The 16,777-nt window shown below is 45.9% G+C and overlaps 1 protein-coding gene across 1 annotated transcript; it reads left to right on the forward strand.

Annotated features, from left to right (window-relative positions):
- Positions 1-13,987: 13,987 nt before the first annotated feature.
- On the forward strand, positions 13,988-16,709 carry LOC119159821 (alpha-(1,3)-fucosyltransferase C). Its single transcript, XM_037412663.2, has 2 exons — positions 13,988-14,160; positions 14,804-16,709. Exon 2 carries the CDS (start codon positions 14,811-14,813, stop codon positions 16,491-16,493), a length of 1,683 nt encoding a protein of 560 aa, XP_037268560.2. The 5' UTR covers positions 13,988-14,160; positions 14,804-14,810; the 3' UTR covers positions 16,494-16,709.
- The last annotated feature ends 68 nt before the right edge of the window (positions 16,710-16,777 follow it).

A 16,777-nucleotide genomic window follows, 5' to 3' on the forward strand; every position in this document is an offset into this window, starting at 1 on the left:
TAGTGGAATAAATTAAACAACAAAAAGTGAAACTCAAATCTACAGCTTGGAGTGTTTGTTAGAAGCTATAAAATAATGAAAAAGTATGCGCAGTTTTATTGAAGCTTCACTGCAATCCTGATAGGTATTTTGGTGAAGGCATGTGTGAATCTTTACGATTGAGTGCCCAGAGTAAGCATCATCAGTAGGGTTGAGAGCTGGGCTAGTTGGTGAGACATCATTTAACCATATGTTGTAGTAGCGCAATTTTCACGGGGACGAAGAGGACAAGAACACACGACACTCGCTACACTCGCAACTAATTTTATTTCAGAAGAGCACATCGTATATAACCCATAACCCTAGCGACACAGAAAAGAACTACGAACATTGAATCATTGCCAACAGAAGGTTTGGCGCAGACTCAAGCGATAGTACACGGCAGTTACGCTTACACTTTAAGATGACATAACTAAAAACAGCCCTGGGTAACATCAAATAAAAAAACAAAAAAAATTTTGCGGGAATTCACACGTGTTTGAAACAAAATTTTGAAACGACAAAAAGGAGAGTATGACACATGCAAACACTTATCTCAATTAAGTCCTTCGAGGTAGTTGGCTTCTCGGTCACTTAACGAAAAGTAAGCATCATGTTGCGAATCGCTGCAGTTAGTGTGGGAAAGACTGCAGTGGCAGTGTGTACATCAAAACTGCAATCCGAAATTGTTAGTGGTGTGAGCTTGCATTCTTCACACGTCAATCAATTGACAAATGTCCTGTGAATGAAGAGAATAATCAACTGCAGCTAAGTTGCGCGTAGTGTTAAAAAACATTGGCAGATCCCACGTACAGTGAGAATTCATGATATGCAAAGAACAAATGAGAAAAGTTATTATGTCACTTTAAAATCAGTACAAAGTTATGAGGCAGAGGTAAATTATGCTGTACATCACTTGCATGTCATGATTATCATGTTTGGATATGTCATTTATCTTCGCCATCTATTCACGTCACAATATATCAAATGTGGTGTATGTTGAGCTAGCAAAACTGCCCCGAGCATGCTATGAGCTTAGCATGTAGTCATGTTTTACATGACATGCATATCATGATTATTATGTTGAGATGTGTCATTTGCATTCTTCGTCCATTCATGTCAAATTATCTACGGAGAGCCATGTCTCCTGCAATACAATTATATCTGGGGCGTATTTTGAACACAAATATACTAGATCAGTTGTTGAAGAGTGAATTGATCTGCAATTCCAATGGATAATCTTAAAGGACCCTATTTTTCTGAAAGAATTGCCTCCGCGACTGCCTTATCCAGAATAGTTTCTTTCAAAAAATTCATCTTTGAGAGGCTTGTTTTGTCTTTCAGGAATTTTTTGTTTTTTGCATGCTTCGGTGCGAACTTTTTCGTTAGAGGAGACCTAATGCGTTTTAGTGATCTAGAGTCCAACTCCATATCATCAGACTCCTCTGTTTCGTCATTTACATCATTTCTTTGGTTCTGGTTGTCATCTAGAGAGGGTCCTGCGTGGACAAGGTCAGACGGCGTGGTTGCAGTTTCTACTTCATTAATTGGTCGTGCAAGCTCTGCAGTCTGAAAAACTAAGTGATTCGCCGGCATTCCAAATACGTCAGCTGTTTGATTGGTCAAAATTTGAGATAGAGTCTCACAAATGTTTGCAGCAAGGCACTCCATAGTATTTTCCTTTGTTCTTTCGCCCACTTCCGCTACGGATTCAGACAAAGATGCATCAGATGACGTGGTATGACAAGCTGCTACCCCTGCATGACCCTGACTTCTTGCCTAAATTTACGCTAAGGCCTCTTTTCTGAAGCAGCGTCTGCGATCTACGATTTCGAGAATTTGAATTTCTCGAGCCTTGACAGAGCAATTTGAATTATCCGCACTTTGCGCTTCATTGCAAAAGCAACATTTTTTTTCTCTTTGCTCTGACATTCATTTGCGTTGTGAGGCTCCCCGCACATCTGACATCTAAGAGCGGACCTACAGCCTTTTACCATGTGGCCATAACGCCAGCATTTAACACACTGCAGTGGTCGAGGTGAGAGCGGTTCAACTCGTTAGATAAGGGGCCACGCCTTGATTTCCATTGGTCGGCTTGATCCAGCGAATGTCACAATCACCGACTCCGTAGGGACTTTGGTCTTAACAACACGGCTACACCTATGAACGGAGATTGCACGAGCTGCTGCCAACATCTCCAATACCTCCGATAGAGTCAAACTAATGTCTATGCCTCGCACAAACCCTTTCACTTATGCTAAGTGATACGAGATGAATGTGCTCATAGGGTTTGAGGCAAACACAGAACACTTCGGTAGGTCTTGTACACAAAGCTGGTCTGACGACAAACAGAGGATACCACCCTTGCCAAACTGCTGGACCTCCGATATACTCTGGAAATGAGTTGTGGCTGCTCGCAGCTCAGCTTGAATTACTTTCGGATTCTTCATCCTTATGGTATCCTCATTTGTTGGAACCAAGGCCACAGGAACTGCAGAGATACCATTGCGCAAGAACAAGTCCACAGGGATATCCTGCGGTGAAAGAGAAGCGGATTAGATGAAAGCCCCTAGTCCGAGTGTGGGAAACAGCATGCCTGAACTTACAAGCGCAAAAAGCACTCACAGATCGACAATAGTGCTATAAAACACTATAAAAGAATGAAATTGGGCTACGAACACGCAAACTATGGCCACAACCCCCAAAACGAGTACGGCTGAAAACCTCGAGACGAAAACAAACCCAGTTGTTCTTATTCTGCCCCCTCTTACTTCTCTACTTCGCTCTAGCTGCCCTGTGATTGCCGAGCCCAACACCCCTTGCCGTTCCATGGCGGCTATCCCCCCAGCAATATCATTGGGTTTATCTGTGAATTTAGACGTGGGAGTGTCAGTCAGCGCCATCTGTAGCCATGGCAGCGAGTGTGGAACACTCTTTTATGAGGCTGTGTGGCATCACGTAGCACGTGAGCTTATTCCGAGCTGGCAGCTGACCAATAGTCCCACGTATACAACCTAACGGCACCAAGTCTGCCAGTGCGAGACCCTCGTTAATGATTCAGGGAAAGAAGTGCATACCTAGGGCTCGTTTTTCCGTGTTTTGACAGAATAATAATGAGATATAACAGACAATAATGCCAAGGAATATATAGGGGAAGTAATTAGAACCATTGTAATGTAAATAAGAAGATAAAAAAGTGGGTGAAAAAATAACTTGATGTGAGCAGGAATGAAACCTACGAACTTCGAATAAGGCTTTCGATGCTCTAACCCCTCAGCTATGACCTTATTGGGTTTCTATGTGAATTTAAACTTGGGAGTGTCGGGCAGCGGGAGTGTCAGTCAGTGTCAGTCCGTGATAGCTCAGTGGTTAGGGGATCGAACGCATTATTCGAAGATTGTAGGTTCGGTTCCTGCTCACGGCAAGTCATTTTCTTACCCGCTTTTCTTTCTTATTTACATTACATTGGTTCTAATAACTTCCCCTATACATTCCTTGACATTATTGTCAGCTGTGGAATTATTCTTGATGTTCCTTTTGTGGACTGTCCATTTTGGCTGAAGCTGATTGGCTGGAGCACCAAGACCAGTGCGCCTACTGTTCCTGGTTCTTCTTCCGCACTGTCATTTTGAGGTCATGAAAGCCTTTTTGTCAGATCTCATTATAGTGTTTCAAAACAAGGAAAAACGAGGCCTGAGGTAGGCACTTCTTTCCCTTATTCATTAACGAGGGTCCCGTACTGGCAGACTTGGTGCCGTTAGGTTGTATACGAGGGGCTATTGGTCAGCTACCAGCTCGTAATAAGTTCACGTGCTACGTGACACCACACAGGCTCATATAAGAGTGTTCCACACTCGCCGCCATGGCTACAGATGGCGCTGACTGACACTCCCACCTCTAAATTCCCATATAAACCCAATAAAGTGGCGGGGGGGGGGGGGGGGGAAGCCGACGTGATAAGTCCGTGGTTAGAGCATCGAACGCGTTATTCGAAGGTCGTAGGATCTATTCCTGCTCATGGCAAGTAATTTTTTCACCCACTTTTCTTTCTTCATATTTACATTAAATTGGTTTTAATAACTTCCCCTATACATTCCTTAGCATTATTGTCTGTTAAATTAATGTTGTGTGAAAACACGGGAAAACCAGCCCTTAGGTATGCACTTCTTTCCCTTAAATAATATATATATATATATATATATATATATATATATATATATATATATATATATATATATATATATATATATATATATATATGTGTGTGTGTGTGTGTGTGTGTGTGTGTGTGTGTGTGTGTGTGTGTGTGTGTGTGTGTGTGTGTGTTTGACGCTATGACTGGAAGACGTGGCTTGGCTCATATGCCATGTTTATTACATTCTGCACTTCTTCCTTCTCTGCCTCTACCAACCATCGCTTCATACGTCACACGATGGCCCCTCCCTCCGACGGAAGGCATGAATTATGAACAAGAAAAAGTAAATTAGGAGAGGTTGAAAAGCCATAAATGTCAAAATTCACAATTTGTTCTACGCTCCAGGGAAGTTCCGTAAACTTTCAAAGACTTTAGGGAGGAGTGCAGCAGTTTGGTTAACGCAGGAGTTCTGGTGGGCGAGGCTGACTGTGGCGTTGTGAATAAGATAACCGCGTCCTGCGCAACTGCACTGACCATGACACGGCCTTCCGCAGCTGCGAAGAACGACCAAAGTTGGACGTCCTTGTTGCATCGGCAGCTCGGATGTCGTCGGGGTTGTATTTCGCGTCGTGCATGGTGCAATCCCGATGCTTCTTGCATGCGTGCTTCTCGACAGATTGTAACAGAGTGCCGGAGTGCTTGCGGTTTGCAAGTAGTGCTTCCGCGCCTTTCTCGGCGTTTGCTGTGGTGTTGCAGTGGTTGTAATAGCAGGCGCAGGGAGCGTCTCTGGCGACTTTTCTTCGTGCGAAAGTGTCTGACGTCTTCAAATGGCTTTTGGTTTGGAGATCTTATTTTTCGATGTTCTTCAATTGGTGAACGCGCTTCCGTTGAATTTCACGTTCGTTTATGCCTTTGTTCCAGTCTCTTTTGTGGTCGCATGTGTTTGTAAACTTGGCTTTGCTTGCTTTGCTCATGTTGCTCGGGAGATGGCTGTAGTGGAGCCCCTTTCGGAATTGGGCATTCACTTCTTTCGAAAGTTAGAAAGTTAATATGTCCCATAAACAGCTGACGCATAGTGAGCTGTGTCATGCGGGTCGGGTATAGTTGTTAATGCGCCATCATTGCTAAAATGCTCTTCAGAGGCTCCGGTAATGTGGTCCAGTATGGACGCTTCTGACAGACAGCTGCGTGCGAGGTTTGATGTTTGTATTACTTCTGCATTCTTTCGGTACTTGGATTGGTGAGCTCTGGATGAGGATACCACAGGTGACGTGGCATTACTAGGCTCAATCTGCACAGTCTGCTGGACCATAGAAATAAAGTCTTGAGATGAGAAACACCTTTTCGAGTCGTCATGGCGGGGTTGGGTAGTTTCTCGATGCGTCGACTGTTCGCTTATCGTGGACACGGTGTCATTACAAGGCAAACGGTGAGTGTTTGAACTATATGCACTTGAGGAGTCAATTCGTGAAGGCTGCTATTGACTGTGACGACCGAGTGCATTTGTCTGTGGATGGTGGGTTACAAGCAAGTCTTTGTCATAGTCGTCACTGTATTCTTTAAACCAAACCATCATTTCTTGTTTTATCTTTTCCCATGACTCGTCGTTTTGAAATATGTGGGTGAGGTAGAATTTCAAGGCCATACCGGAGACGTAGTCGGTAAAGTTGGCGACCATCTCCCGTTCCGACCATGATGCAGCAGTTTCGTGGAGCGCGAACAGGTCGAACCAGTCCTGTACAGGTGCATCGTCCGTGCTCCGGTGTACTTGGGGATGGGAAGGTCAGTCGATGATTCTGGCATGGTGCTGGTCACTGTGTGCGGCCTGGAGGTGATTCCGTAGTGGATGTATGGTCAGGGCGTCTTGTGGAGAACTGCGTCGATGATGAGACACTGATGAAGTGGCTGGGAGGTCTTCATCCCGTCAACTCGTATGACGCTATGATGAATGGGAGACGCGGCCTGGCTCATACGCCATGGTTATTCCATTCTGCACTTCTTCCTTCTCTTCGTTCGTCTACCAACCATCGTTTCATATGTCACGTATATATATATATATATATATATATATATATATATATATATATATATATATATATATATATATATATATATATATATAATGTCGTGACGTGAAGACAGATGTCGTATTTGAAGAAGCTGAGAAAAGCAGCAGCGGGGCAGCGGGACGGTTTTTTATTTACCGCGCGCCTGAGAGTTCCTCGTCTTTCTCGTTGTTGCGTTCTGCATAAAAGCGTACAGATGTGCTTATGCAGCTTCGCCTTCGTCTTTTTCACAGGACGTACGTGACATTTGCCTTCCTCCAAAAATGCCATCGCCCCGATGCGCAGCCAAGGCGCTCTACTTATAAAACGCACAAATGCGGGAAGTAAAAACAGTGCAAAGATATATATATATATATATATATATATATATATATATATATATATATATATATATATATATATATATATATATATATATATATATATATGCAAAATATAGACAAGGACAGAAGAAGAGACGACACCGCGCTGACACCGTGGTGTCGCCTGCACTGGCACCCACAGGAAAAGCGAGAGTTAGCTGGACAAGTGGGGTTTCATCCGGACGGCATGCACGATCTCGGGTGGGCGGTTTCGGTGACGGGAACTGCAGTCGGCGTCGGGAACTACTTCGTATAGTTGATGTGGTTCAATCGTCGGTTGACTCGATATGGGCCAAAGTATCGTCGTAATAGCTTCTCTGAAAGTCCGCGTCGACTTATTGGGATCCAGACCCATACCTTGTCGCCTGGTGTGTAGGTCACCAATTTATGTCGTAGGTCGTACCGTTTCGCATCTTTGTGTCGCTGGTGACAAATATGCACGCGGGCTAGCTGTCGGGCTTCTTCGGCGTGCTGACCAAATTCTTCGGCGTCAGCATGAGTGTCGTCACACTCGGGCGGCGGCATAGCGTCCAACGTTGTATTGACTTCGCGCCCGTGTATTAAACTAAACGGCGTCATTCCGGTAGTTTCCTGCCAGGCGGAATTATAGGCGAAGGTCACATAAGGCAAGATTTCATCCCAGTTCTTGTGTTCTGTGTCGGTATACATGCAGAGCATGTCTGAGAGTGTCTTATTAAGCCGCTCTGTTAGTCTGTTCGTTTTTTGGATGGTACACCGTTGTTCTCCGGTGAGCTGTACCACCGAGCAAAAGAACCGACTCCAAAAGTTCTGCCATAAACGCAGTTCCTCTATCCGTGATGAGAACTGTTAGAGTACCGTGCCGAAGGACGACTTTTTCTATGAAGAAATGAGCCGCTTCTGCTGCTGTGGCCCTCGGCATGGCTTTAGTTTCTACGTAGCGAGACAAGTAATCAGCGGCGACAATGATCCGCCTGTTCCCTGCGGTAGAAGTTCGGAATGTGCCCAGGAAATCCATTCTGATGCGGGCGAATGACTTTGCTTAAACATTGAACGAAGAAGAACCGCAAAACCACCTTCCTGGTCAGCCGGCAGAAGTGACAAGGAATGTGCCTTTTGTTTAAGGTGAAAGCTATGTATGCAATGCAGTCTCTTTTCGACGAGAATGATGAGATTGGTCTGGATAAGCTTAAGAAGCATGCAAAAACTCTTACCGGGGCCCTGGGGTTTCAAAAGCTTTCGAAGGCGATAGATAGTTGCAAGAAGCTTAGCCTTGACCTGTTCTTTTCTGCGAAAACTCAAAAATTAACTGCCCATTGCGGGTCATTGTAACAGAAAGGGGGACCTGGCAAAAGTCTGTAGCACTTTTTTTGCAGGAAAAGCTAAAACAAATAACAATAGACGATCCTTTTTTGGCCAAGAACTCTGACGATGTTATTGACATTATTGGACGAACTAACACAGGACTCCACGCAATGTCTGTGGATATTAAGGACTTGTATTACTCTTTGCCACATGACCAACTACTTAAATGTGTAGAGGAACACATAGACAGGTTAGGATCATCAGCGTTTCAAACGCGTACTGGAATTCACAACAGCAGCTTATTAGAATTACTCAGTTTTTATTTGAAGGCCACTTTTGTATCACGGGAGGACAAAAACTACTTACAAAAAAGTGGAATATGTATTGGTTCATGTTTGGCACCCATTCTTAGTGACATATTTCTAGCACATCATGATCGCGTCTTGTCAAACAAGCTTGACGACTCTGTAGTTTTTAAAGTTTGCCGTTTTGTTGATGATTACTTAGTGTTGTTGAAATGTGATAGTCAGAATTTTCAGACCATTTCCTCTGACGTGTTGACTGTTTTCCGAGAGTGCCTGAAAGTACTAGTTCTAACCCATGAATCACCCACTGATACCAACCTGAAGTTTCTAGATTTGAAGCTTTTGTTAGACTCCCGACATGTTTGCTGGATGTATGAACCAAGAAGCGGCAAGCCTCTTCTGCCTTTCAGCTCAGCTCACTCTAAATTGGTCAAGCGGGGCATCGCTAACCTCTGCCTTGTCAATGCCTTAAAGAAGTCATGCCCCCACATGGTACACCACAGCTTTGCTCTACAAGTAGAGCGGCTTACTAAAGCTGGGTACCCCGCGCATGTTCTCGTTTCGGTGGCGGAAAAGCTGGTCTCTGTCTTGAAGCGAGGCGACAAACCGGATAAGCGAAACAGTGTCAGAAAGAGCCGGCCTGTCGTACTGCCTTACGTGCACGACGTATCACACAGGCTAAAAAAGATTGCTCGAGACGCCAACGTTTTTGTGGTTTTTTCTGCCCCGGAAAAATTGCAGAGGCTTTGCAAACGGGTCAATGCACCTCGTGCAAATTCTGCCTCGTGCTCTGTCGCGCACAGGACACGCTACATCCCATGCGCAGTGGGAGTCGTTTACTTGATTCCACTGACGTGTGGGTGCATCTATGTCGGGCAAACCGGCAGGTGCATAAATGACCGCCTCCAAGAACACCGAAACAATGTGCACAATGTGGTACAAGGGCATCTTGGCATTCATTGCCGAGATTGTGGGTGCACCCCTCTCTTTGATCAGTGCTCAATATTGGCAAGGCACAGCGACCAGCTTACCCGAGAAATTATTGAAGCCGAAAAAATACACTTGCTAGGAGATAAATGTGTAAGCACATCATCGATTGCTTTATCACAGGCTGAACTTGATTACCTAGCTGGGCTTTGAGACAATAGAGGACCTGTCACACGTGTTTTGTTACTGATGTGTAGATTAGGCGTGCCTTTACCTTCATGCTCTGTTATCATCCTTTTTAGCAGTATATATTCTTGCCACTCTGTCAAATAAAGTTAGTTGGAAGTCAGCGCTCTTTCTGTCTACCCTGTCCTTTTTCCTTTGTTCGCACGCTGAAACATCTTGCAAATATGACTACGCACCAACTAGCCCAAGTTTCCACTCTTGTCAATGTCTGTTCCCTTCATTCTGTCCTGAAGCCAGAGTCTGGCATCTTCAGGCAACACACGATAGAATTGCTCGAGGGCCACACAATCAATCACCCTGTCGTGGTTACAGTAAGCATCCGCACTTCTAAGCCATTCTTGCTTCTATGTGGCGTGAAAAAAAAAAAACAGTTTTGCGCTTTTATATAAGTTTATCTTCACTTGGGAATGTCGAGTCAAGGTGCACGAGAGGCGAAGACAATGCTTGGGCGTATATATTCTCAAATTGACTTGTTTTGCTTGACTTGTGCCACCAATATTGGAGCGCTTATAATTGCGATAACTCTGCAAGAGATCCAGATGTGCTAGAAATTTACTGTACTTCGAAGTTTGCAGGCTGTATTGAAGGAAGGGCACTGGCAAAGAAAACAAAATGACAGCGCAATCAACAAGTGAAGTCACAAGAGTGCCACGCTCTATTCTCACGGGTTACTCTCGATTAAAAGGGTTGCTTTTTCTTTCCTTTCATGGAACCAGCGTTGTTTTCCATTATAACGCTGTTTAAGGAATCATCCCGTAGAGCCGCAGAAGCAGGATCAGGGAATAGGGCGCAGGCGGTCGCCATGCGTCTAGACTGTGCCTAGACTGAACGTCACTGGTTCTGCGACGACCACGGGCAGGTTACAGGCACGCTTTAGTCACTTATGGTCACCCATTCGCCCTATGAATTTTACGGTGTTCAATGGATAACGTTGGACAACGTAAGAACGAACATCAAAATACTTTGCTTGTTGTCTTCTTCGGCGAATACTTAGTTTTCAATAGATAGACGCCGTTATGCTACATATTCGACCCTTCAATTAGGATGCAGCCGAGAGAACTGATATTGCTTTTATGCGATCAAAAAATAATCAAAGTTCAGATGACAAAAAAGAGACGATCACAACTCAGGCACATTCACTGTTAAAACGTGGGGACTTAATGTAGATCGGGTAATCGAAGCCTTCTACAATATTCCGGCAAAATTACTTTTCACGTACCTGACTTCAATGATATTAACATGATACTCAGTTATCTATAGCGTAACTGCACTTCGGTTGACCACCTCATAAATATCCGTGCGTGATACAACAGTAAAATTATGATACAGGATTCGAGAGCACTAAAATCAACGACGATATTTAACGCAGTTTAACCTATCGAAGTTTACAGAAAAGAGGAATGCTAGAATGCCTGTATATTTTTCAAATCGAGATGTTTAGCACCGAGCCAAAGCGAACCGTAATGAAAAAAAAAGTAATACTTCCGCAGACCAATTTATACCTACTTACAATAACCTGTCCGGAAAACGCTGCAGTTGCCATGCTTTTCTTCGTAAATGGGACCAAAATAAATGCAGTAACAAAAAATACTTTCCTTCAGTTCAGCCAGAAAATTCTGGTGGTGATTCTTGCTCGTACGCGAAAAAAAAAAAAAATGGCCCCGTATCTGTATGTTACACTGGAAATGTCGTCGTCTGGAGAGAGTGAACAAAACGTTTATGTGATGTTCTGCGCAACAAAATTGGTGAATGGTATTCTGGAGGCGCTGCGTTAGAGTGCCTCGAGCGTGCAGCGGAAGCGAACGAGCGCATCAAGTCACGTCACACGTGAGCTCTATCTCCCAGTTTTCTTGGAAAACGAAGCGCGCGCGCCCTGCACGCTTGTCTCGGGGGTGATAAGGTGTAGAACGCAAGGCAACGGGTACGTGCCACCACCATGTCGTCTTAGCAAAGCATTGGAAACACTTGCTTTTTCGTGCAAGCGTTGCCTGGTCAGCGCAGCGTGATAAACGCCACGGTCCTTATAAATTACTTATGTATGCCTTTTCTAGTAAGAGACACACACACAGAATATTGACGTGGTGTTATGGTGCCTCAGATATGCACAATGATTGTTTTTAATTGATAATCGCACAAGTATGAACTCTGAATGTTGAGCAGTATTGGTGGGCGCTGCGGATGGGGTCTGCCGTTTTGATTATTATTTCGCCACTTTGGTGCCGTTCAAGGTACCGCTAAGGGCGGACAAACAGACAAATGTACAGATAGACAGACAGACGAAAAAGTCTCCAAAAAGACTATCGTCTTAAAAAAAAAAGAAAAACATGCGCACGCGGGAATTCCATGCGCTCTGCTGTCAGCTGCGGTGTTCACCGCCGCCAGAATCTGCGCCCTCTCACGGTAGCCGGGAGCGCGAGGCGATACTTGTTCATTTTGCTGGAGAGCACGGCGATCGGGACGGCCGGAGAGAAACACGCCGCGCGCCCGCTATCTCGGTGGCCATGGTTGCGGTTCACTTGTCTTTACACTAGGGTGCCGCGCTACGTTCAGCACGGAGCCTAGTAGAACGTACATACTCGGGCGTGGTTCGCTGAGAAGCCTGGTCACGCTTTCACCAAGTGCGATCTACGGTGGTGCTTTTAACGAAAGCGAGGACGACTTTCTTGAGGGAGAGAATTACGTGCCTCCACCAGACAGCGATGACAGTGATTCGACAGAAATGAGTGACGAAGACGACGACGATGGCGGTAGAGAAAACACCTTTGCTGTTCTGCAAAACTTGAAGTAAGAACCCCAACCTGTACCCAGAGAATAATTTGAGTGGTATCATGCGCTGCCCAAACATCGCTAAAAAGTTGCCTGATGAATGCAGGAGCAAAAATAAATATCTGGTCAGTTTTTCTTCCACAGTTTGTGCTACTCTTCGTGATTCCATCGAAAGAATTTCGGACTGGTAGAGGCGGAAAGTGGGTAAAAGTTTTGGACTGCGAAGGAAGATTCATCAACTGGTACTTCTTTTGTGGACGGCTACCGTGCTGTGCATTTTCCGCCTCAGTGGCGCGGTAGCACTTGGATGCTGCCCCGAAAGTCGCGGGTTCGATCCCAGCTGTGAACTGCTGGAGGCCACTGCACTGTGCGATGTCAGTGCGCTCTAAAACACACCTAATGGTCGAAATTGTCACAGCCCTCTTCTACGGATCTTGACTATGGGACTTAAGTACACATATATTATTTGTATGCAGATGAGCACTTCCGCAAATTAACGCCGTGGCAGGGCGTATCCTTTCCATCCTAGTTTCAAGAAAATGTTCACGGCAGTGAATACTATCGTGTTCATCATAGTGAATCGTGAATATCATAAAGATAGAAGAGGGTGGTACCCTTTGTAAGCTCCATGGTAAGGGCACCAGAAGAACTTGTTTTTAGGCGAGTTGGTGCATTAGTTAGCTGAACAAGTCGTAACTGGCGCAAAACTATAGGAACATGAAAAAAGAGGGGAGGAAAAAGACAGATACCGAACTCTTCCCCACTACTGCGCATGTGTGGAAGTTTACCTGCTTCTCAGCCTGCAGCGGCAATAAACAGTTGGTATAGTTCGGTTCCCGTTTGCCTCTTTCCTCCCCTCTTTTTCATGTTCCTAGCTTTGCGCCAGTTACAAAACATTATGCTTGTTAAAAGCCCTTGTGCGGTGGAAGCAATGGCTACATTGCACCTAAGCTTCGAAGAGCTGCGCAGACTGTGATGGAACGCCCATTTTGGAACTGCTTCGGTGACACATCCCCCCAAACTCCAGATGCTCGTATGACCCGCAAATGTCGGAAACCCTGATCCTGAAGCAAAAGCCCGGTTTACAGCAATAGCCCAAGTGATCACTCTCAACATAACAGTACACCATCCTGTGGATGCCCATCACCGCCAGTATCGATAACACAGTGTGCCCCAGCAGCTAGCCCTAGAAAGAGTTGAAGAAAAAAAATGTTACGCACTCTATTAAGCCTTGAGAGAACACGCATTGCTGACATAGCACACGACAAAATATTCTTTTGTGTTCTACTTAAATGCCTAATCATGCAGGATTGCGATTTCACTTTTGAAGCAAGGCAAAAACTTCTACCAACGGAAAACGCCCGATTAGACAGTTTATATTGTTCTTGCTATTAATTGTTCGTTTTTGTCTGCTCATGGCAGTTGCCCGCAAAATAAAAAAAAATGGGCGCAATAAACATTTGTGCCTAAACTGCGCAATTGGTACATAGTATGGCGTTACAAAGGGAATGGTAGTAGTTAATGGGCGCCGAAGTACCCTGCTGCTATCTGAGTGTGGCTGCTATCATAATAATTGATTGGGTTTAACGTGCAAAAATCACGCTATGATTATGAGAGATTGGAATTCGGGTTTTTTTAACGCGCACCCATATCTTGGTTCGATCCAACCGATTCAGCAGTCGAGCACCATAACCACCGAGTGGCTCCAAACCGTAGCTGCATCAAGGCCTGTTATACAGGAAGCACAACGTAGCAAGGTCTATCTGCGAATCATGCCCTGGTTATCACTTTTGATCAGACAGAATTTCCGAGTTCGTCAGAGAGAGGGTGAGCCATGGTCGAATCAATTGACATATGTGACAACACACTCTTCAATCCTGCTCAAGGGGCGCTCGTGTATTACCGATTCGTGGCTCGACACTTCATCACACATTTCTCTTTCTTCTTCGCGTTCATTGAAAAACGAAGCGATCTAGGCGCAAACTTTCAATCATCTTCAGAAGCGGACCGGCGGTGGACACGCCCTAGTCATTCTCACGGTACAACACGAGGTAAGATGTCAACTCGTTTTAAGAGATCAGGGGCACCATGGGCTCTTAATGTTCGAGTCGTTCTTGTTCTTGCGAGTCGTTCTTGCGACTTTGAACAAATGTTGTAGCTCTTGACCTGCACGAAGTTGCATTGGCACAGCACACGCAGACTAATCGTCAGTATATGAAAGTAGATGCTAAGCGTTCGTTCGTTCATTTGCTTGATTTTTCTCAGTAGGCTTGATTTACAATTTTTGAACTCTTGCGGTGAAGTACCCGTGTCGGCTGTCTTGTTGTGGTGTAGCATAGCGGTGATTTTTGTGAAAAGAAAAATAAGAATCGTTACAGCACTGCAAGCGTTTTGTAACCGCGAAGAGTGCCCACATAAAAAAAGTGCAACCGCATAAGCGTGGGTATACAAAACATCAGCGTTATGACAGCCATCACCTTTGTGATGTTTGTCCACAAGCACCTCGGGCAAGTGTAAAATGGCAGACCACGAGAACTGCATGCGGAACTTTTCGGCATCTGTGTTTCACTTTGCGTATTGCGTATTTTGGCTTAAGTACTGTCGTAGGCGCGTGAATGAATTGCGTGTGTTTTGCTGCTTCTTTAAGGTGTGGAGCTTTCACTGAATGCGTCTTCGTCTGGCATTTCTTCGCAGAATTTTCATGGCAGACCTGCGATCAAACAGCCGTATTCTCAGCATATCGCACCCCTCTGCAGTGTTCACGAGTTCCCGGACCTCGAGTAGTGCGTCCTCCGAGCACGCTCGTCTTGTGGAGAGCGACGGGGAAGGAGACGATAATGAAGTGATTTTATTGGATGCCCGAGCAAGCATACAATGTGAGAAGAGACACCACGCCGATGACGAGGTCACCACCCAGGGTACGATAAATGGAGAAGATCAACGAGGCGAATGTCCCCAAAAAGTGGCTATAAAAGCGCTAGCGCGTAGTCCACGTCACCAGGTTCAAACTGTACCCGAAGCAGAAAGCTCCAGATGTAGGACGTACGACCCTATCGCTTCCACAGAGGCTTCTTTAAGGCATAGCTTCACTTCAGGGGATCAGCCTCTACAAGAGCATACACGTTCAGAGTCAATAGAAACTTATGACGACCTTCGTTCGTATGGTTTTTCGCACCGCACTTGGTTTGAAAGGCGAAGTGGTCGCTGGTGCTTACTGATCAGTATTGTCTTTATCTTTGTGGCCGCTATCGTCGCACCTGTTATCACCATCCTCCAGAGCCTTAAGCCGACGCCTACCACTCCAGTACCGCAGCCGCCGTGGCTTCCGTGGCGCAATCGCACGGACGACAATACGTTCCCCCGCATATTGCTGTGGAACACGCTCGGGCATCGAGAGCATTTACTAGCGCAGCGGATCAGCTCCGAAGCTGACGACTGGAATATCACCATGCAGTGCGAGTCCTACGGAGACGATGAGTGTGAAATCACGAACAACCGGCACCTCCTGGAGAGAAGTGACGCCATCGTGTTTTTTGCCGAGAGCTTGAACCTGCACGACATGCCTGGCAGTCGCACGGCTCCGCAGATGTGGGTCTTCTGGGCCAGGAGCCATCTGCCCCCGATGTACCCTGCGGAGAGGCACTTGAATTCGTCCCTCTCCCTGCCGCAAGTAGCGCACTTGTTCAACTGGACCACCGGCCATCGCGATGACTCGGACGTGGTGATCCCGTACGGCGACTTTCATTGCGACTCTTCTATCGGCAGACGTCATTCTCGCCGTTCTAGGCAGCAACCGCGAAAGGAGGTGGCGTGGCTTGTGGACGACTGCGAGTTGAACCGATTCAAAACAGAAGCTTCCGGTGCTTCAGGCTACGATGGCGGCGTCGTCCACATCCGCCTTTTTCCAGGCTGTGGAGCGTCTGACTGCGGCACTCCGTCCGAGTGCGTCCGCTACATCGCCCGGCGCTACCGTTTCATCGTGGTTTCTCTAGAACCTGTCTGCTTTCCGAGTGCTGACGAGCTCATTTACGAGTCCTTCAACTACGATGTGGTACCTGTAGTTCTGACGCCACCTGGCGTAACACTGCCCCTGCCCGAGCATTCAGTCGTGAGCTCTGCAGAGCTGTACGGTGAAGGAGAATTGGCCAAGTATCTGCGAAGCTTGCTTGATGATCGTCAGAAGTACGAGAGTTACTTCGAGTGGAAGGAGCACTGCTCGGTGGTTGTCGTTCGCGATTTGCTTTGTCCTTTGTGCCACGCACTTCGAGAGATGCCAGAGCCACGGCGACAGCATCCGGACGTGCTAGAGTGGTGGACACGGCGCACTAACTGCCAAGCCGAGCCGCTATTTGGCTTGGAATCTGGGTTCGTTGATGTGTTCTGAACCAAGATAGCGACTGGTCGCATTACGTTTAAGGCTGAGCCGTGAAATCGAATGCAGCGGATATTCAATGAGCACCTTCTGATCGTACTCAATTTTCACTTTTCGAGCCTTTTGTAACTTATCTGCGCTCGCCGTTGTACTTCCCTCACACTCTTTGAACATGTGTTGTTATATTTGTGCGCAATTTTAGCCGGATAATAAACTTTTACGAGTGGCTACTGTGCACATCTTTTCTTCACGTTCAGTTTCATGTAAAGCACAAAGGTAATATTCTACATTTCACG

This window comes from Rhipicephalus microplus, chromosome 3 (assembly GCF_043290135.1).
Source record: "Rhipicephalus microplus isolate Deutch F79 chromosome 3, USDA_Rmic, whole genome shotgun sequence".
In the NCBI taxonomy this organism is placed as follows: Eukaryota; Metazoa; Arthropoda; class Arachnida; order Ixodida; family Ixodidae; genus Rhipicephalus; species Rhipicephalus microplus.